The sequence below is a fragment of the Rhinopithecus roxellana genome, chromosome 2 (genome assembly GCF_007565055.1).
Source record: "Rhinopithecus roxellana isolate Shanxi Qingling chromosome 2, ASM756505v1, whole genome shotgun sequence".
Lineage (NCBI taxonomy): Eukaryota > Metazoa > Chordata > Mammalia > Primates > Cercopithecidae > Rhinopithecus > Rhinopithecus roxellana.
The window spans coordinates 26433914-26451708 of record NC_044550.1 but is presented as its reverse complement, the minus strand read 5'-3'; the positions used below and the strand labels follow the sequence as shown (position 1 = coordinate 26451708).

The following is a 17795-nucleotide window of genomic DNA, read 5'->3' as shown; positions in this document are numbered from 1 at the left end:
GTGGAACTGTGAGTCAATTAAACCTCTTTCCTTTATAAATTACCCAGTCTTGGGTATTTCTTTATGGCGGCGTGAGAACAGACTAATACACTATTGAAGGTAACCGCTTTTTATTTTCCTTGTACTATGAATACTAACAAAAGGTCAATTTGCATGAAATAAATCAAGACAAACAGATGTGATGATTCTTAGGAGATATTTCACTAAGTATAGATAGAAGCTCAGAGTAGCAAGGCTCCAAAATGAAGAGAAAAACAAATCTATGTGTTTTCTTTATTAAATTTAGCTATATCTTTTTGGTATGAGATTAGCACATGCATATAAGCATGAATTATATCACAGCCTATCTTACGTTGATTACATTTTAGCCTTTCTTCTTTGTTTTTTTTAAGATGAAGTTTAGCTCTTGGTGCTCAGGCTGGAGTGCAATGGTGTGATCTCGGCTCACTGCAACCTCTGCCTCCCGGGTTCAAGCGATTCTCCTGCCTCAGCCTCCCGAGTAGCTGAGATTACAGGCATGCACCACCACACCCAGCTAATTTTGTATTTTTAGTAGAGACAGGGTTTCTCCATGTTGGTCAGGCTGGTCTCAAACTCCTGACCTCAGGTGATCTGCCCACCTTGGCCTTCCAAAGTGCTGCGATTACAGGGGTGAGCCACTGCCCCCCGCCTTAGCCTTTCTTTAGTTCTTTCTAAAGCTATGAGAGCGAACCTTCAAAATCATTAAGTAGCAAGGAAGACCCAGCTGTGATTGAGTAGCATTAAATCAAGGAACACACAGCAGCATGGAAACAAAAGTAAAGGAAATAGAGTTGTTTACCTAAAGTTGAGATGCAATTGCTCCCACATTACATTAAGATCCTGTTTTAGACTCTCATAGAACTATATACATCACCTTCACAGCACTCATCAGAATTGTTTCTAATCACCCAATATCCAGTATTGGTGTACAGTTTACCCCCAGTAAACTGTAATCTCCATGAAGGCATGGGCCATGTCTGTCTTCTGTCCTGCTGTATTTATCTCCAATGACTGACTCATGGTGGACCTTAAATGGAAATAGTAGAATGAAGGGCAAGGTAGGAGGAAGAAAAGAACAAAGTGAAGACAGAAGCGTATCTCAGAAATTGATTGAGAGAGTTTGGGGAGGGTGTGGCTGCATTGGGTGAACGCGTAGCAGAAAGGCCTGCCTGCATAAGTTAATAAAGGAAATGATCATCCACTGTTCTGACAGGAATGAAAGTAGAGGAAAGGCATGAGCAAAGATTTTTCATTTTGAGAGATTAGGAGGCCGAAAGTGAAACTGAGCCTAAGGGTGGTTAAAGTGGAGCTAAGTAGGAGCTTAAGCAATTAAACAGGTTAATCAATTAAGGATCCAGGAACAGGACTTCAGACTTGGGCAAGAGAGACACTCGCCCCATGTCCCACCCTTTAGAGGGGCTACTTTCTGTCCCTCCTCCAGTCCTGTTTCTCCACAGAGGACAAAGAGCACAGAGTACACATGCCCCCTTCAAAATCACATTTTCAATATCTGAGACTCCAATATTTTATACACAGTTCCCTTTTCCAGGTCTGTCCCCCTGAGAGGGACCACACAGCTATTGTCTGCTCCCTGGATCAAGAAGAGAACAAGAAAGGACTGTCTGGGGCAGGGATGGTGGGATGGTAGGAAAGTTTGGACATGTGGTTAGGTTATGTATGCCTTTGGATCCGAAGGCCTCAGGAGATGCAGAGCAGGGACGGAAAGAGAAAGAAGTGAGCTTGGGCTGTTGACCAACCACCTGTACCACCAACTCATGATGTGGAACTCCAGCAAGTCCAGGAATTTGAATCTTGAACCAGATCTCCAGATCATTCTGAAGGGAAATACAGCTTCCCTTTCTTCTAAACATACTATCTAATTCGAACTAGAATTTGAACCTGGTCTTCAACAACCCTTTTATTTTTCAATTAAGGAAATAAGTAATAGCTTTACAAAATGTGAAGGTTTCTGTTAACAAAACAAGGTATGTAAATGTAAGTGAATACATATATGTCCTTTTACCATGAGACTATGGTGTGTTAGTCTTTGAAAAGATCAATTTCTCAGTTGGCTTCTGTTTGAAATCTCTCTGACTTCATCAATGTAACTGGAGTCCAACTGGCTTCTGCCCTAGAAATCCTGCACTTTGCTTTATTAAGGGGAGAGAAAGGAATATAAAAGGAAATCAAAGAATATAATTTTAGGGCTGGAATTCAGTAACTCTTTATATTTACTTGAGGTCACTGAAGTTCAGAAAAGTAAAGTGAATCGCTGTGTATCTCAAAGAAATAAAATAGAGAGCTGGGCCATGAAACCACATCAGATTTAGAATTCTCAGGTTTCCCTTTTCTCTGTGTCCTGTGAAACAAACTTTACCCACCCCGTGAATTTTATTATCGTTTCCTTACTTTTATACCATCCACTATTCTGTTGAACACTGTCTCTGTCAATTATTCAAAATTACCAATTTGAAACTATATATATCTTATGTAGAAATAAATACATATGTCTTATATAATTAGCATATATTTAATATATGTTATAGTTCTGATATACAAAATATATTTTTCAGTTTCCACATGTATTACATTATAAGCATATTTTAGGTTTATTTATTCAAAATGATCACTTCTAATGGTCATAGCATCACATCAAATTCATTCATTTCCTATTATTTAATATTAAGGTTACTTCTTTTTTTTTCCTTCTTAATGTTTACCAAATATTAAGGTTATTTCTGTAGTTCTGTTATAGATGGTACAATAACGACCACATTCATGAATATACCTTTGAATTCCGCTGAATCATTTTCTTGAGGTAAATGTCAAAGGATGTTATTACTAAGCTAATGTGTAGAGATGTTTGTATTCTTTGTGATTATTGCTATGTTATTTTTAAAAGGACTGTATCAAACCAATGTTCTCAGTAAATTATCAGTTTCACTCCAATATTACCACTATTACATATCATACACCATTATTTCTACTAACTTAGTAGATATAAGTATATGCCATAAATTTGCTTATTTTATATTTCTTTAATCATAATAAGATACATATTTTTACTTTTTTATGCATTTCTATTTGCATTAATTGTTTGCTCAAGCTCTTTACATATTTATTATTGGTGGTTAAGATATTTTTCTTATAAATTTAAATGAATTTTTTAATGAAATGCATATTAAACTCTGTTAATTTCCTGGAAATATTTTTCTAGTTTATTTTCTTTTTTGGGTTTAGTTTTTAAATTAATTTTCATACAACTAAAAATTTTATCTAATTGTTACACTGAACAAGCACAACCAGTTACTCAAGCAACTTTGTTTTTATTTCTCAATGTCACACTGAATTCTGTGGGCCTGATTTCTCTGACCTCTGAGACTTCTGGAGTCACTTACCCAACAAATGATCTCATGAGTGCTGAACATCACAAAACCTGATCTCAATTTAGAATTCGGATGTCGAAAAAGACATTTTGTAAAAACTGTAGAGTTTGGTTAAAGTAAATCTTTTGTCCTTTTCCCAGGTCAGCACTACTTCAGTGTGGACAACTAGAGTATGTCTCCCTTTCTCTGCCTAGTATTGCTCCTCCTCATTCCCTAGCTTGACAGCCTCATGAGGAGCCAGCCAGCTTCTGTAACTGCCTCTCTTCCTCTGGTTCATCAGCAGCCAGTCCTGAGGCTTTCCTAGTATTTCCTAGCTTGTTAACTTGAACTTCTCCTCCTCCAGGATCAATGTGCAGACAGAGACAAAAGTTCTTAAATGACCAATATGGTGCAGTCTGGGGCTGGTAGGTGTACAAAGGTGATCTTTTGAATATAGGCTCCCCACCAACCTCTGAGCATCTCCTATTTACAGTTCCCTTGAAATGGGACAAGGTATCTCCAAGTATATTCTGTGGAGTCAACCCCTTAGAGTGGAGAACTACCCTTGATTCTCTTTATAGAGGGTTGTTCATGACTGCAAGAAGCCCTCCTGCACAGGACCAAGGGCAACCCCAGGCCAGCTTTTTTCATATGTGGCCCACACCTGGTTTCCAGGAAATACTCAAGTATCCTTCACCCCAACAAACTCGTGGAGAGCTAGCCAGCTTCTATAACCTCCTCCCTTCCTATGCTTCAGCAGCAGCCAGTCCTGAGGCTTTCCTAGGCAGAAGCCAGATGCCACTTGAATTTTATGGGTCAGGTCAGCACCTTCCATCTTGGACTATGTAGGCAAGTGTAGGTGTACTCAGGGCACATCAACTTTTAAAAAATGTCTCTCATAAATCTTCTGTGATGTGACCCTTTTATTACCTTGATATGGGTAGGAATTTTAAGAGTTGTCCAACTGGTTTTTAATAATCTTTGAAAATTGGCACCTTGTTCTGGCACACTTCTTTGGAAAATCACAGCACTGAATCTTGGCACCTCAGTTAAGACTTCTGATTTAATAGTCCGTTTAATGTATTTTATAATCAATCATGTGCTATTGAAATTTCTGTATCATTTAGAAACTGAAAATAGAACAGTTTACCCACATATCTTTCAATTAAGTTTTCTGTTGGGTTTCTTTAATTTAATATATTTTCATTTAGATTTCCAATTTCAGCTAGATATGTTTTTCTTTTGGCATGTGCTATAAGATGTGGATCAATTTTTTTAGGATAAGGTGTCTGGGAATGGCTAACTAATGCTTTTTTCTTATCTGTGAATTCACTGGCATTAACAAAGATACAGATCCAAAGTGTCAAAGTATTGATAAGTACAAATGATCTTGAAAAGAAAACAGGGTTTTACCTTGAAATCTGCACAATTATGCAACACATATCAACACATTTATTCAAATGTTGTGTTTATTACTCAGAATGCTTACCCTTTATTTCATTTTGAAAAGTTTATGTTGACATATTATTTTCTTATAGCATGAGATTTATTTTTTTGTCTCTCCTTTCTTTCATTAACCAGTATTTTTTATTCTTGTATAATATTATGTACTACTATATAATAAGGTTGGGACCTTCTTGTTACTGCTTTGAGATTACCATGTGTTAGGTTCCAAATTATTGTCATCAGATTGAGGTTTTGATGTACATGATGTTAAGCTATAAGTTAATTTATGAAGAATTATAATAGGAATAGCAAATTAAAACAAACATTAATAGTGCTTACAATAGACCTAGCACTGTCCTTATGTGTTTTTCACATATTAACTCATATAATTCTCAAAACAACCATGGTAGATGTAATTATCAGTCCCAATTCTTCCCTGTTTTCTATGTCCATAGCTTTTTTATAGCCTCTTCTGGGAGGTATGTATTTCCCATCTCTTGACGCTGGGCTTGGTCATGTGTTTTGCATTGGCCAATGGGATATAAGCAGATACTCTGAGTCTGATATGTGCTTCCTTGATGGGGCTTGCTCTCTTATACTTCAGCCATTGCCATGAAAGAACATGTGTCTACATCACTAATCTCAGGAGGACACAGGAAACACTTGGGGCCAAGCTGGCCCAATGCTTAGATTTGTAAGAATAAATTATTGTTGCTTTGAGTTTGGGGATGATTTGCTAAGCAGCATTATTTGGCAATAGCTAATGAGCATGACACACTATGAAGTAGACACTATTATTATCCCTATTTTAGAGATGAGACAAATGAGGCAAAGGGAGGCTAAATCACTTAGCTAGCAAGTGCAGAGGATGGCTTTAGAGTCTATGCTCTTAACTATCTTTATAATATTTAGTTCTTAGTTTTGAAAAAAGTTTATTCAAACAAGTTTATTCAAATTCTTTCATCTCCCTGTATAAACATATACTCTTATGAAATACATATTAAATTTGAGGTCACTGAAGCTCAGAAAAGTTAAGTGAATTGCCATATATCTCAAAGACATAAAAGGAAGAGCCATGCCATGAAACCACATGTCTCATCTTGTTTATTTTAATGTTTATATTTTTTGGTGGTTATCAGTTCTTTTATACAGATTTCAGGGTAAAACTTTGGTTTCTTTTCAAGCTAATTTCATTTATCAATACTTTAACACTTTAGAACTCTATCTGTCAATGCCAGTGAACTCCCACATAAGAAAAAGGCATTAGTTAGCTATTCACAGAGACCATATCTTTGTAAAGTAAAATCTGCTAGAATATGTGCCTTATGACACTGGTCTTCTCGATTACTCTTGACTCTATCAACCTCTCCCACTCCCTGGTGTGCTGGCTTACTGTCCCTTGGCTATATGATATCCTGCTCTCTTATGATGTTCCTATTCTGCCTCCTACTCTTTCTACAGTCACCTGGTGTAACTCAACCTTGATTTCCTCATATGTCCCTACCTGCATAGGGTGGTTACAAAGAGTGTGGGGATAGTTCACATAAAACCACTTAGCATAGTTTGGAACCATACCATTACTAAGTAAAGCTCAATAAATGCTGCTATCTTTACAGTTACGTTTCTCTCATGACTTCTTGTCTCCTTATGGACAACATGTCATCTTCCCTATCCTTAAAGAGTTATCTCCCAGACCCCGTTCTCACTACTTATTCTTCACCTTTCCCTGGAAATTTTGTCTAAACTATCTAGAGTCCAGCGGAATTCCTCGTCCTGCCCTCTTTCCTGAGGTGAAGGCCTATATATGCACCTCCCTACTGCACCCCTCTATTGGGATGGTTCATAGACCTCAAAATCAAAGTACTTTTTGTCCACCTATTCACCAAACCTGCTAAATTCCTTCAGGATTTCTACCATTATAAATGGCACCACTATTTATAGTTACCCAAACCAGAAACTAAGTATAATCATCTATTCCTCCCTCATTTTTATTCTCCAATCACCAAATTCTATTGATTTTATCACTGGGTATCTTATTAATTCACATTATTTTTTACTGCTTCCTGGATGCCACATCAGGCACTTACTCTTGTTGATTAGCCTGACCCTGGATTCCACATCTGTCTAGACCCATTGAAACTAGACAGCAGCCCACTTCAATCTCAAGAGGTCGGTACCTCCCACCTCTGGCCCATGCCACAAGGAGAATGCCAGGAATCTTGCCTAAAGACTTCACTTTGGAGGAGCTGGATTTATAATTTAGCTTGTTACCTGGTCTTTTGTTTAAATGTACTCTGAATCCAGCAATGCCTGCACGGACTGTTGCCTCTGGCATTCACCCACTTAGGCTTTAATGCCTCTCTATTCTTTTCTTGATCCTGGTGACTTGGCCATGTCTCAGCCTTGCTTCTTCCTGCCATCTGACAGAAATTAGGTGCTCAGCCCTCAGATGTTCCAACTCTAGACTTGCCCATTTGTTTTTCAGCTGTTTCCCATATTGCATTTGGTAAATGACTCCAACTTTACTGAGTAAGCAGTCCCATTAAAACTTTTTCATGATTTAGATTGTAAATCAGTGGTTTTCAAAACTCAACACACACAGGATCATCTGCAGCACTATCTGTAACGTAAATAGTTGCAGACTGTGGGTATTTTGATTTTGGTCTTAGGTATGGGAATTTTCTTTTTTAAAAAAAGATCCTTAGGCCAGGCATGGTGGCTCACTCCTGTAATCCCAACACTTTGGGAAGCTGAGGTGGGCAGATCACCTGAGGTCAGGAGTTTGAGACCAGCCTGGCCAACATGGTGAAACCCTCTATCTACTAAAAATACAAAGTTAGCTGAGCATGGTGGTGGGCACCTGTAATCCCAGCTGCTGGGGAGCCTGAGGCAGGAGAATCACATGAACCCAGGAGTTGGAGGTTGCAGTGAGCTGAGATCGCGCCATTGCACTCCAGCCTGGGCAACAAGAGCATAACTCTGTCTCAAAAAAAAAAAAAAAAAAAAAAATCCTTAATGGATTCTAATGGCCAGGTAATTTCAGGAATTGATAGTCTAAACAGAAAATTTCTATGTAAAGAATATAGAACTTTATTTACAATTTAAGTAATAGGAGTGGATTTTTAAAATGCAGAAATTTTAGGATTTTCTCATCATAAAAATTTTGTTTAAAAGTCTGCTTTTGGGTAAAGATGTTTGTTGAATGAAAGAAAGATCTTTTTGACAGTTTAAATTTTCTGAGTTTCTGATGTCAAAAACCTTGCTACTTTTGGGTAACTACATTTATACATGGTTGAAACTTTAATTCTCCCACATCATTCATCTTTTCTTGACAAATTATTACTGTTACTATTCAACAGAGACTTTCCAAAAGAAGGAAGCTGTATTAGTCTGTTCTCATGCTGTTAATAAAGACATACCTTAGGCTGGGTAATTCATAAAGGAAATAAGTTTAATGGACTCAGTTTCACATGGCTGGGGAGGCCTCACAATCATGGCAGAAGGCGAATGAGGAGCAAAGTTATGTCTTACATGACAGCAGGCAAGAGAGTGTATTCAGAGGAACTGCCCTTTGTAAAACCATCAGAGATCAGGAGACTAATTATTTACTGTCATGAGATAGCAGCACAGGAAAGACTTGCCCCCATGTTTCAATTACCTCCCACCAGGACCCTCCCTTGAAACATGGGAATTATGGGAGCTACAATTAACATGAGATTTGGGTGCAGACACAGCCAAATCATATCATTCCACCCCTGGCCCCTCCCAAATCTCATGTCCTCACATTTTAAAACCAATCATTCCTCCCAACAGCCCCCAAAAGTCTTAACTCATTTCAGCATTAACTCAAAAGTTCACAATTCAAACTCTCAACTGAGACAAGTCAAGTCCCTTCTGCCTATAAGCCTGTAAAATTGAAAGCAAGTTAGTTACTTCCAACATTCAATGGAGGTACAGGCATTGGGTAAATATAACAGTCCCAAATGGAAGAAATTGGCCAAAACAAAGAGGCTCTAGGCCCATGCAAGTCCAAATTCCAACAGGGCAGTCATTCCATCTTAAAGTTCCAAAATGATCTCATTTGACTCCATGTCTCACATCCAGAGCACATTTATGTAAGAGATGGGCTCCCATGCCCTTGGGTGACTCCACCCCTGTGGCTTTGCAGGGTACAGCCCCACTCCTGGCTGCTTTCACAGGTTAGTATCAAGTGTCTGCAGCTTTTCCAGGCACATGGTGCAAGCTCTCAGTGGATCTACCTGATCCACTGGGGTCTGGAGGATGGTGGTCCTCTTCTAACAGCTGCTCTAGGCAGTGCCCCAGTGGGGGCTCTGTGTGGGGGCTCCAACCCCACATTTCCCTTCCACACTGCCCTAGCAAAGGTTCTCCATGAGGGCTCTATGCCTGCAGCAAACTTCTGCCTGGACATTGAGGCATTTCCATACATCCTCTGAAATCTAGGTGGAGATTCCCAAAGCTCAATTCTTGACTTCTGTGCACCCACAGGCCCAACACCACGTGTAAGCCATCAAGGCTTGGGGTTTGCACTGTCTGTAGCAACAGTCTGAGCTGTATGTTGGCCCCTTTTAGCCACAGCTAGAGCTGATGCAGCTGGGACGTAGGACACCACGTCCTGAGGCTGCACGCAGAAAGGGGGCCTTGGGCCCAGCCCGGGAAACCATATTTTCCTCCTAGGCCTCCAGGCCTGTGATGAGAGGGGCTGCCCCAGAGGTCTCTGACATGCCCTGGAGACATTTCCCCCATTGTCTTGGTGATTAACATTCTACTCCTTGTTACTTGTGCAAATTTCTGCAGCAGGCTTGAATTTCTCCCCAGAAAATGAGTTTTACTTTTCTATTGCATAGACTGCAGATTTTCAAAACTTTAATGCTCTGCTTCCTCTTGAATGCTTTGTGGCTTAGAAATTTCATCCCCCAGATACCCTAAATCATCTTTCTCAAGTTCCAAGATACGCAGATCTCTAGGGTAGGGGCAAAATGCCGCCAGTCTCTTTGCATAGCAAGAGTGACCTTTACTCTGTTCCCAACAAGTTCCTCATCTCCGTCTGAGACCACCTCAATCTGGACTTCATTGCCTATATCACTATCAGCATTTTGGTCAAAACCATTCAACAAGTCTCTAGGAAGTTTCAAACTTTTCCACATTTTCATGTCTTCTTCAGAGTCCTCCAAACTGTTCCAACCTCTTCCTATTACCTAGTTCCATAGTTGCTTCCACATTTTCAGGTATCTTTACAGCAACATCCAACTTTTCTGGTGTCAATTTACTATATTAGTCTGTTCTCATGTTGCTAATAAAGACATACCTGAGACTGGGTAATTTATAAATGAAAGAGGTTTAATTGATTCACAGTTCCACATGGCTGGGTAGGCCTCACAGTCATGGTGGAAGACCAAGGAGGAGCAAAGTCATGTCTTACGTGACTGCAAGAAAGAGAGAATATGCAGGGGAACTCCCCTTTGTAAAACCATTAGATGTTGTGAGACTTATTCACTGTCATGAGAACAGCACGGGAAAGACCCTCCTCCATGATTCAATTATCTCCCACCAGGTCCCTTCCACGACACATGGGAATTATGGGAGTTACAATTCAAGATGAGATTTGGGTGAGCACACAGTCTAACCATATCAGAAGCAAACTCAACTTAACATTTACTAAACCAGAAAGTTAGCCATCCTACTTGGTCTTGGTCAGAAAGTGAATGTTGCTTGTGATAACTTAATGGCTCAAAGCAGCCTAAGTTCCATAGCCTAGTAAAGAGTTAATAATACTTAATAAGGAGTTTATTATATGTCATCCATGTCAAAACAATCATATTAGGGTAAACATCTGTTTTAGACTATTTGTGTATTAATTTAAACACAGTGACATTCCTTTATTTTCAGTAATGTACTTGTAAATGCAACCAAGCAGCAATTGGATTTTAAATCTTTTTAATAGTCCATAAATCTCTGGATTGGCTGTGTTCACTATTTTTAAACCTACACTTAGCCGTATCTTTTTGAAATTTGAGTATATGTTTAGTTGAAAATAAGTACCTACAGAAGAAACAGAAATGGTGTGGCAGGCATGCTGTCCTACTAGGCATCCCTTCAAATATTTTTTTAGGTTTATGAAATTCATAAGCTATTCAGTCCATGCATACTGGGAGGCTGTGGGAAATGTCATTTTAATGGTGAGATTTAACATGGATGTTTCAAAGAAATAGTGTTTAGCTACCCACTTTACTGCTTGCTTGTGATTTTCTTAGCTTTTATGTTGACTGACAGGCTCCCCATACCCAATCCTTCACTCCACCCTCCAACCTCTGGGCATCCAGTACCCTTTGTCCGCCTCTTGAGGAACCCCAGACACCCTGTGGTGCCTTAATCATACCATCCCTTTTTGTTGGCGGTCATTCTCCCAATTTAACCTATTCATTCTTTTTTATTATCCAGTCAAACAAGGTCCTATCTTGGGTCCCTTATTCTTTTGTCCATTTTGCCCCCCTCCTAGTTGATTAAATCTTTCTGAGTTTTTAATAAATGCTCTTCTCCCATCAGGTAACAAAACCAAAGCATAGTTTTTTAACCTAAGGAATATTTTGCTGCACAATTTTTACACACCGTGGCAGTTGTGTGATTCTAGTCTTTACTCCCTCAAGTCTCTCCCTGAAAATGCCCTGGGAATTCTTTTCCTATATTTTTCATCATGTCTTACTCTAATCAAGGAAAAAAAAAAAAAAAAAAAAAACAAAAAAAAAAACACTAAGAAGTCAATAGGTTCAGTACCCTCAGAGTAAAGTTACAACTCTTCAAACTTTGACGGACTGAAGCAGCTCATTTGTAACTTCTATCCCTATAAATCTATCCCAGAAATCACCTCACTAAAATAGTTTATCATGTTATATCCTACTCAAAGGATTTCATTCCTCCTAATGCCCTCAGAATCAAGTTCCAGCTCTTCATACTTTTCCAAAGTCTCTCAAATCTGGTGTCACCTGAACTTCCTAACATTTTTTTCCCATAATCTTCCAATCCAAATGTGTTCAGCAAAACTGGCTTTCTCTTTTCTTTAACTTGAAATGTCCTTCCTTTAACTTTCTCTCCTACTTCCAAATTTTTATCATACTTTAAGGCATAGCTTCATCTCACCTCCTGATTAACCCTCACTTGAAGACTCAATCCATATACATTTCATTTCTAGGCAGTTCTATTTTTCTTTTCTTTTTTTTCTGAATCAAATAACAGCTTAAATTTTTATATAATCACCCCACAACTAGAGTTTGTGTGTAATATAGGCATATTTAAGCTGAAATAAATCTAAGATGCACATCTGTAAGGCCAGCTGATGCCTGAATACTAAAATGCTGATTCTAAAATCAGGAAAGAACTAGTAAGTTACAGAGGGTCTTTAACTGGAGACTTCATGAGAATGCTAAAACTGTTGCTTAGAGCACATGAAACCCAATCCTATAATGAGAAATGCAAAGCATATGTACTCATAATACCAGTATATGCACTATAAAGCTTAGGGCATTCAATAGCCTCTGATGCCATTCTCCATGTCTTCCTTAGGGATGTGAAATAAGTCTTACCTACTGTGGGTAGGGCACTCAGCTGCCTTTGATTTTCCTCTTTGAGTCACATCTCATTTGGCCTACTGTGGCATGGCCATTCTTGTTTCTTGGCTCTTATTAGTAATTGTAAGTAGTTCTTAGTCTTTCTTAGTGTTAGTGCTGATTAATACTGAAATGGCCTTTTAGGACCTGACTTCTGTCCTTCTATCCTGAGCATAAAGTGTCTGCATGCCTCGTGTGGGGACTAGAATTCTAACTCTGGCAGCTGTTTTATCTCTGTGCTATGTGGCTGGCAAAGACTTTAAAGCCCATTTGTAGGAAGAATATCTTTTGTAAACCATCGGCTTTGAAATCAGATTTCTAAGTCTAACTTTTCTGTAGAAAGACAATGACAAAAAAAAAAAACATGTCCTCAGTTTAAAGATGACTCCCCTGAACCACCCCACCCAGTAGTTGTACCCAGTCTAAATTGTTTTTTGTGTTTTAAAATTTCTTTGAAAGTGTTCCTTTTTTCAGAATATTTGTATAGTAAGTAACATAGTACGTAACTATTGGAGTTGTAGGGTGATTCATTGATGAATGTATTTCTTCTCCACTCTGGTGTATATTTCAACAGAGCAGAGACTGATTTATTTCATCATTACCTTCCCGTCCTCTAGCATTGGCCCAGCTCCCCAAATACTTGTTGAATGGAAGAATGCCTCATAAGGTTGATACAGAAGGAAAATAAATAAACTGTATACAGCACTATATAAACAAACATACCCAGTCAGCCCTCCGTATTCCCAGGTTCTACATTATGGGACTCAACCAACTATAGACTGGAAACATTTGAGAAAAGAAGAAAACAATAAAAAATGACAATACAACAATAAAAATAATACACTCTAACAACTATTTTCATAGCATTTACATTGTATTAGGTATCATAAGTAATCTAGAGATGTTTTAAAGCATAGAAGATATATTAATATGTAGGTTATATACACATACTGTACCATTTTACATAAGGAACTTGAACGTCCATGAATTTTGGTATCCCTCAGGGTTCTGAAACTAATCCCTGATAGATGCAACTGTATATGTGTGTATGTGTCAGTATAGAGTGCTATGGTTAGTACATGTATTCCAAACATTTTGATTTATTATTATTATTATTGCTTGGAACCTCAACAGAAAATGTGCCTCCTTCTCACACAGAACATGGATACTTCTTGTGCTATGTCACAAGAAGTCACTATCTCCCCAAATAAAAGGCTAGATTGATCAGAATGTTTGCATCTTTCCCATTCAAGCACCTGGCTAGGTCCATTAAGCCTAGAGCCCTACCTCTCAGTGCCTTTCAATCCCCTGACACTCAGTACTCTCATTACATATTTAGTGACTTAATTTACAGAACTGCTAAACTCACCTTTCTGAACATGTCTTCTAAAACTGACTCTCTCTCCCCAGATTAGCCAGAAGGGCTACAGGGTAGAGCAGAGACTAGAAGGCCTACAGCAGCTAGCAAGGTTAACTTCAGGGAGCACCATCGCGCCTTTCAAAGTTCCCATTTCACAAAGTTTTGCCTGGGAACTCTGCAGGAACTTTAGCAACAGGAGAGAATTAAAAATAAATGACTAAATGAAACCTAGATTTATGTTTCAGTCAATTGAGAGAATCTGACATGGTAATGTGCCAGCCCACAGTAGGTGTTCAGTAAGTAACTGTTGAATAAATTTGGTGCTAGAAAAAATGTCTCAGTGGCTCTTGGAATCCATTGCCTCTTCTATAAAGAGAGACTGTACTAGACATCCCTCTCCTGCCTTTGAGCCGGGCTTTAAAACTGTGACTCTGGTAAAATCAAGAGTATTTTCACAACCAAGACAAGTTTTTACAATGGTTTTACTCCACACAGTAAAAAAGAAAGAAAGAAAAAAATGATGAAGCTCCCCGAATTACTGGATGGGAAACACTGGCTTCTTTAATGCAGGAATGCAGACTGGCTTTGTGGTTCTTGAAGGAGAAACGCATAACTCTTCCTCTCCACGCTCTTGGCTGGAGACACCCTGTGGGTAAGTTAGGGGAGAGGTAAGAGGGAGCAGGCAATTCCAGTATCTTCACGTAGGGAAAAGGTAACGAAGAATCAGGCTGTAAAAGCCAGCTATTGGGAGAGGAAATAAAACTTAAAATTTGTCATCGTTAGTCAAAAAAAAAAAAAAAAAAAAAAAAAAAAAAAAAAAAAAAAAAAAAAAGAGGTAGGGACAAAAGGAATAAGAAAATGATGGGGGTGGGGGAACTAGTAAAGGAAAACCTGAAAAGGAAGTTGGAAAGAGGAAAGAGTGTCCTACGCATTTTGTTTTTACTCCTGCTCCTTCTCTCTGACTCCCTCCAGAAGCTAGAAAAAGTTTGCAAGCGCAACTTTAGGGATAGGAGACAGGGCTCTTCACCAACAGACCCACGAAAAGAAGCGCTCGCTTCACCCTTCCCCATTCGTGCCGCCGTCCTTTCCCTCTCGCGGGGTGATGGGCAGGAGGCAACACTCTTGGGACGCGGTAGCTCAGGCGGATACCCCGGAATCCCGTCAGGCTCCAGCAGCACGCAGCTCTCCCTCTGGCAAAGCCTCCTCTGCCTTGGCCATCCACCTCCCGGAAAAGAAAAAGGAAAGATCGAGCCTCTAAACCGTCCTTTCCCCCTCCCCCTCTTCCCGGAGGAGCTAAGGAAGAAAGTACCGTTCTGTGATTCACTGGAGAGAAAAGAGGGAGGAGGCAAAAGAACTCGGAGTGCCAAAGCTAAATAAGTTAGCTGAGAAAACGCACGCAGCTTGCAGCGCCTGCGCCGGGTGCGCCAACTCCGCAAAGGCCAAACGGGCTCCGCGCTGGCCGGCGACGGGGCTAGGGACCCGGGTTTGGCCTTCAGGCTCCTCAGCAGCCGGGAAAAAGAATTGCTGCCCGGAGTTTCTGCAGAGGTGGAGGGAGATCAGGAAACGGTTTTTTCCTCACTTCGCCGCCTGGTGAGTGTTGGGGAGATTGGCAAACGCCTAGGAAAGGACTGGGGAAAATAGAGAGCCCTGGGAAAGTGGAGAAGGTGATCAGGAGGCCGGTCCACTACGGCAGTTTATCTGTCCGATGAGAGCCCGACGCGACGCGTCCACTTCGCAGTTCTTTCCAGGTGTGGGGACCGCAGGACAGACAGCCATTCCCACTGCCCTCCGTACCAGCACTCCCAGGACAGTCAGCCTTGCTCCCCAACGTCGAGGGCGCTCTGGCCACGAAAAGTTCCTGTCCAGTGTGATTCTCAATTCCTCGCTTGTTTTTTTTTCTCCAGAGAACTTTTGGGTGGAGATATTAACTTTTTTTTTTTTTTTTTTTTTTTTGTCCTTGGTGGAAGCTGCTCTAGGCAGTGAGGAGGAGGAGGAGAAAGTGAAATATGCTGGAGAAGAGCGAGCCCTCCTTGTTCTTCCGGAGTCCCATCCATTAAGCCATCACTTATGGAAGATTAAAGTTGTCGGACATGGTGACAGCTGAGAGGAGAGGAGGATTTCTTGCCAGGTGGAGAGTCTCCACTGTCTGTTGGGTGCATGTGTGCGCCCGCAGCGGCACGGGGCGCGTGGTTCTCCGCGTGGAGTCTCGCCTGGGACCCGAGTGAATGGCTCCCAGGGGCTGTGCGGGGCATCCGCCTCCGCCTTCTCCACAGGCCTGGGTCTGTCCTGGAAAGATGCTAGCAATGGGGGCGCTAGCAGGATTCTGGATCCTCTGCCTCCTCACTTATGGTTACCTGTCCTGGGGCCAGGGTTTAGAAGATGAGGAAGAAGGGGCCTTACTAGCTCAAGCTGGAGACAGACTAGAGCCCAGCACAACTTCCACCTCCCAGCCCCATCTCATTTTCATCCTAGCCGATGATCAGGGATTTAGAGATGTGGGTTACCACGGATCTGAGATTAAAACGCCCACTCTTGACAAGCTCGCTGCCGAAGGAGTTAAACTGGAGAACTACTATGTCCAGCCTATTTGCACACCATCCAGGAGTCAGTTTATTACTGGAAAGTAAGTGTTCCTACTTCTTATATTTATTCTTTGGAGAAATCTTAAGCATTTAATTAAGATCCAGCTCCAAACATAAGGGAGTAACAGAAAATATGGGGAACAACTGAATGAATGAATGATATATGGTATTGGGGTACCGTGTTAAAATGGATACAATGTTAATGATCTTAATTTTCTAGTCACTAGTGTAGTCTAGTTTTCCTTTTTACAGAGTCAATTGTAAGTTTTTAAATGAGATGAGAATGTATAAATACCCACCAACCAGAGATTTCCAGAAATGGTCTCCTATTCCAAATCTATTCTACTTTTGAGCATGCTCAGATTTTGTTTCAGATGTCATACTAGAAGTCACACTCACTATCACTGATAAGAAAGATCAAAATTTTATTTTACTCTTGGTGCATTTTTAAATCTAGAATTGAATTATCAGAGAAAATGAGCCAACGAAACAGATATAATGTAAAATATGACCAGTTTATGTACGACTCTGCTTTGGTCTTTGATGGGTCATTTTCTCTAATGAGACCCCCTAATGAAGGCCATATTTAATTACCAAAGCAGTTCTCAAAAGGCAAGGAAATACAATGGAAAGTGCTCAAGAGGAGTCAAAATTCATCTGCAGTTTTCTGCTGCTCTTCACAGGTCTGGAATTTTCTGACTAACCAACAGAAATCAGACTATTTGTATGCTTAAGTAAAGTGCTTTTCATATTGTTGCTGTTTTGCTAAATAGCTAAATCTTCTACTTAAAATTGTTCACACATTTTCATATTTTTACTCTATCCTATCAGAACATAGGCTACTGTAATTGATTTGGATGTACAAATTCGGCCTGTGGAACAAAGATAAACTAGGAAGGACAGGGGTTAAGCTGGACAGAGGTAGAAGAAAAACCTTAGCCATTTCAATCTATGTCTTGTGATTTCAGTTGCAGGACAGGGAACCCTTGCTTCTGTGAAGTTGTTCTTGGAATTGGATCCTATAAAAGTAGCCAGTATCCATTGGAAAAATAAAGACTATTTTGTAAGAATCTCTGTCTTGCAGAGACTTTTGCTTACAGCATGATTTCCACTGCTTAGCAAACTGTCAGAACTTAGCATCATTGCCAGAAAAGAAAAAAATTATTATCCTTCCCTCTCCTGAGAATGAGAAAAGTCTCACTGTACTTCAGAGTCATTTTAAAGGTTAATTGTGGCATCAGAAAATCAAGGGTATTTGATATTTATAAAGGAATAGATTATTGGCTGGAAAATAACAAGTCCATCTGGTGGCCTGGAGGTCAAGTTCTTCATGTTTAATCCCAAACACGCTTATATTTGGCTTATGAAATAAATGTCTCACAAAGCCTCACTGGACCTC

The 17795-nt window shown here is 40.0% G+C and overlaps 1 protein-coding gene across 3 annotated transcripts in view; it reads left to right on the top strand.

Annotated features, from left to right (window-relative positions):
• Positions 1 to 15037: 15037 nt before the first annotated feature.
• ARSJ (arylsulfatase family member J) overlaps positions 15038 to 17795 on the top strand; it is a 99910-nt gene continuing 97152 nt past the window's right edge. For 2 of the 3 annotated variants that reach the window (XR_749946.2, XM_010381490.2), the window contains exons 1-2: positions 15038 to 15404; positions 15782 to 16437. Coding sequence is in view for 2 of the 3 variants with exons in the window: in XM_010381490.2 (XP_010379792.2) it covers positions 16040 to 16437 (398 nt within the window). In the remaining variant the exon portion in view is untranslated. The remainder of the gene's footprint in view (positions 15405 to 15781; positions 16438 to 17795) is intronic. The other variant, XM_030926142.1, reaches the window with a different exon arrangement.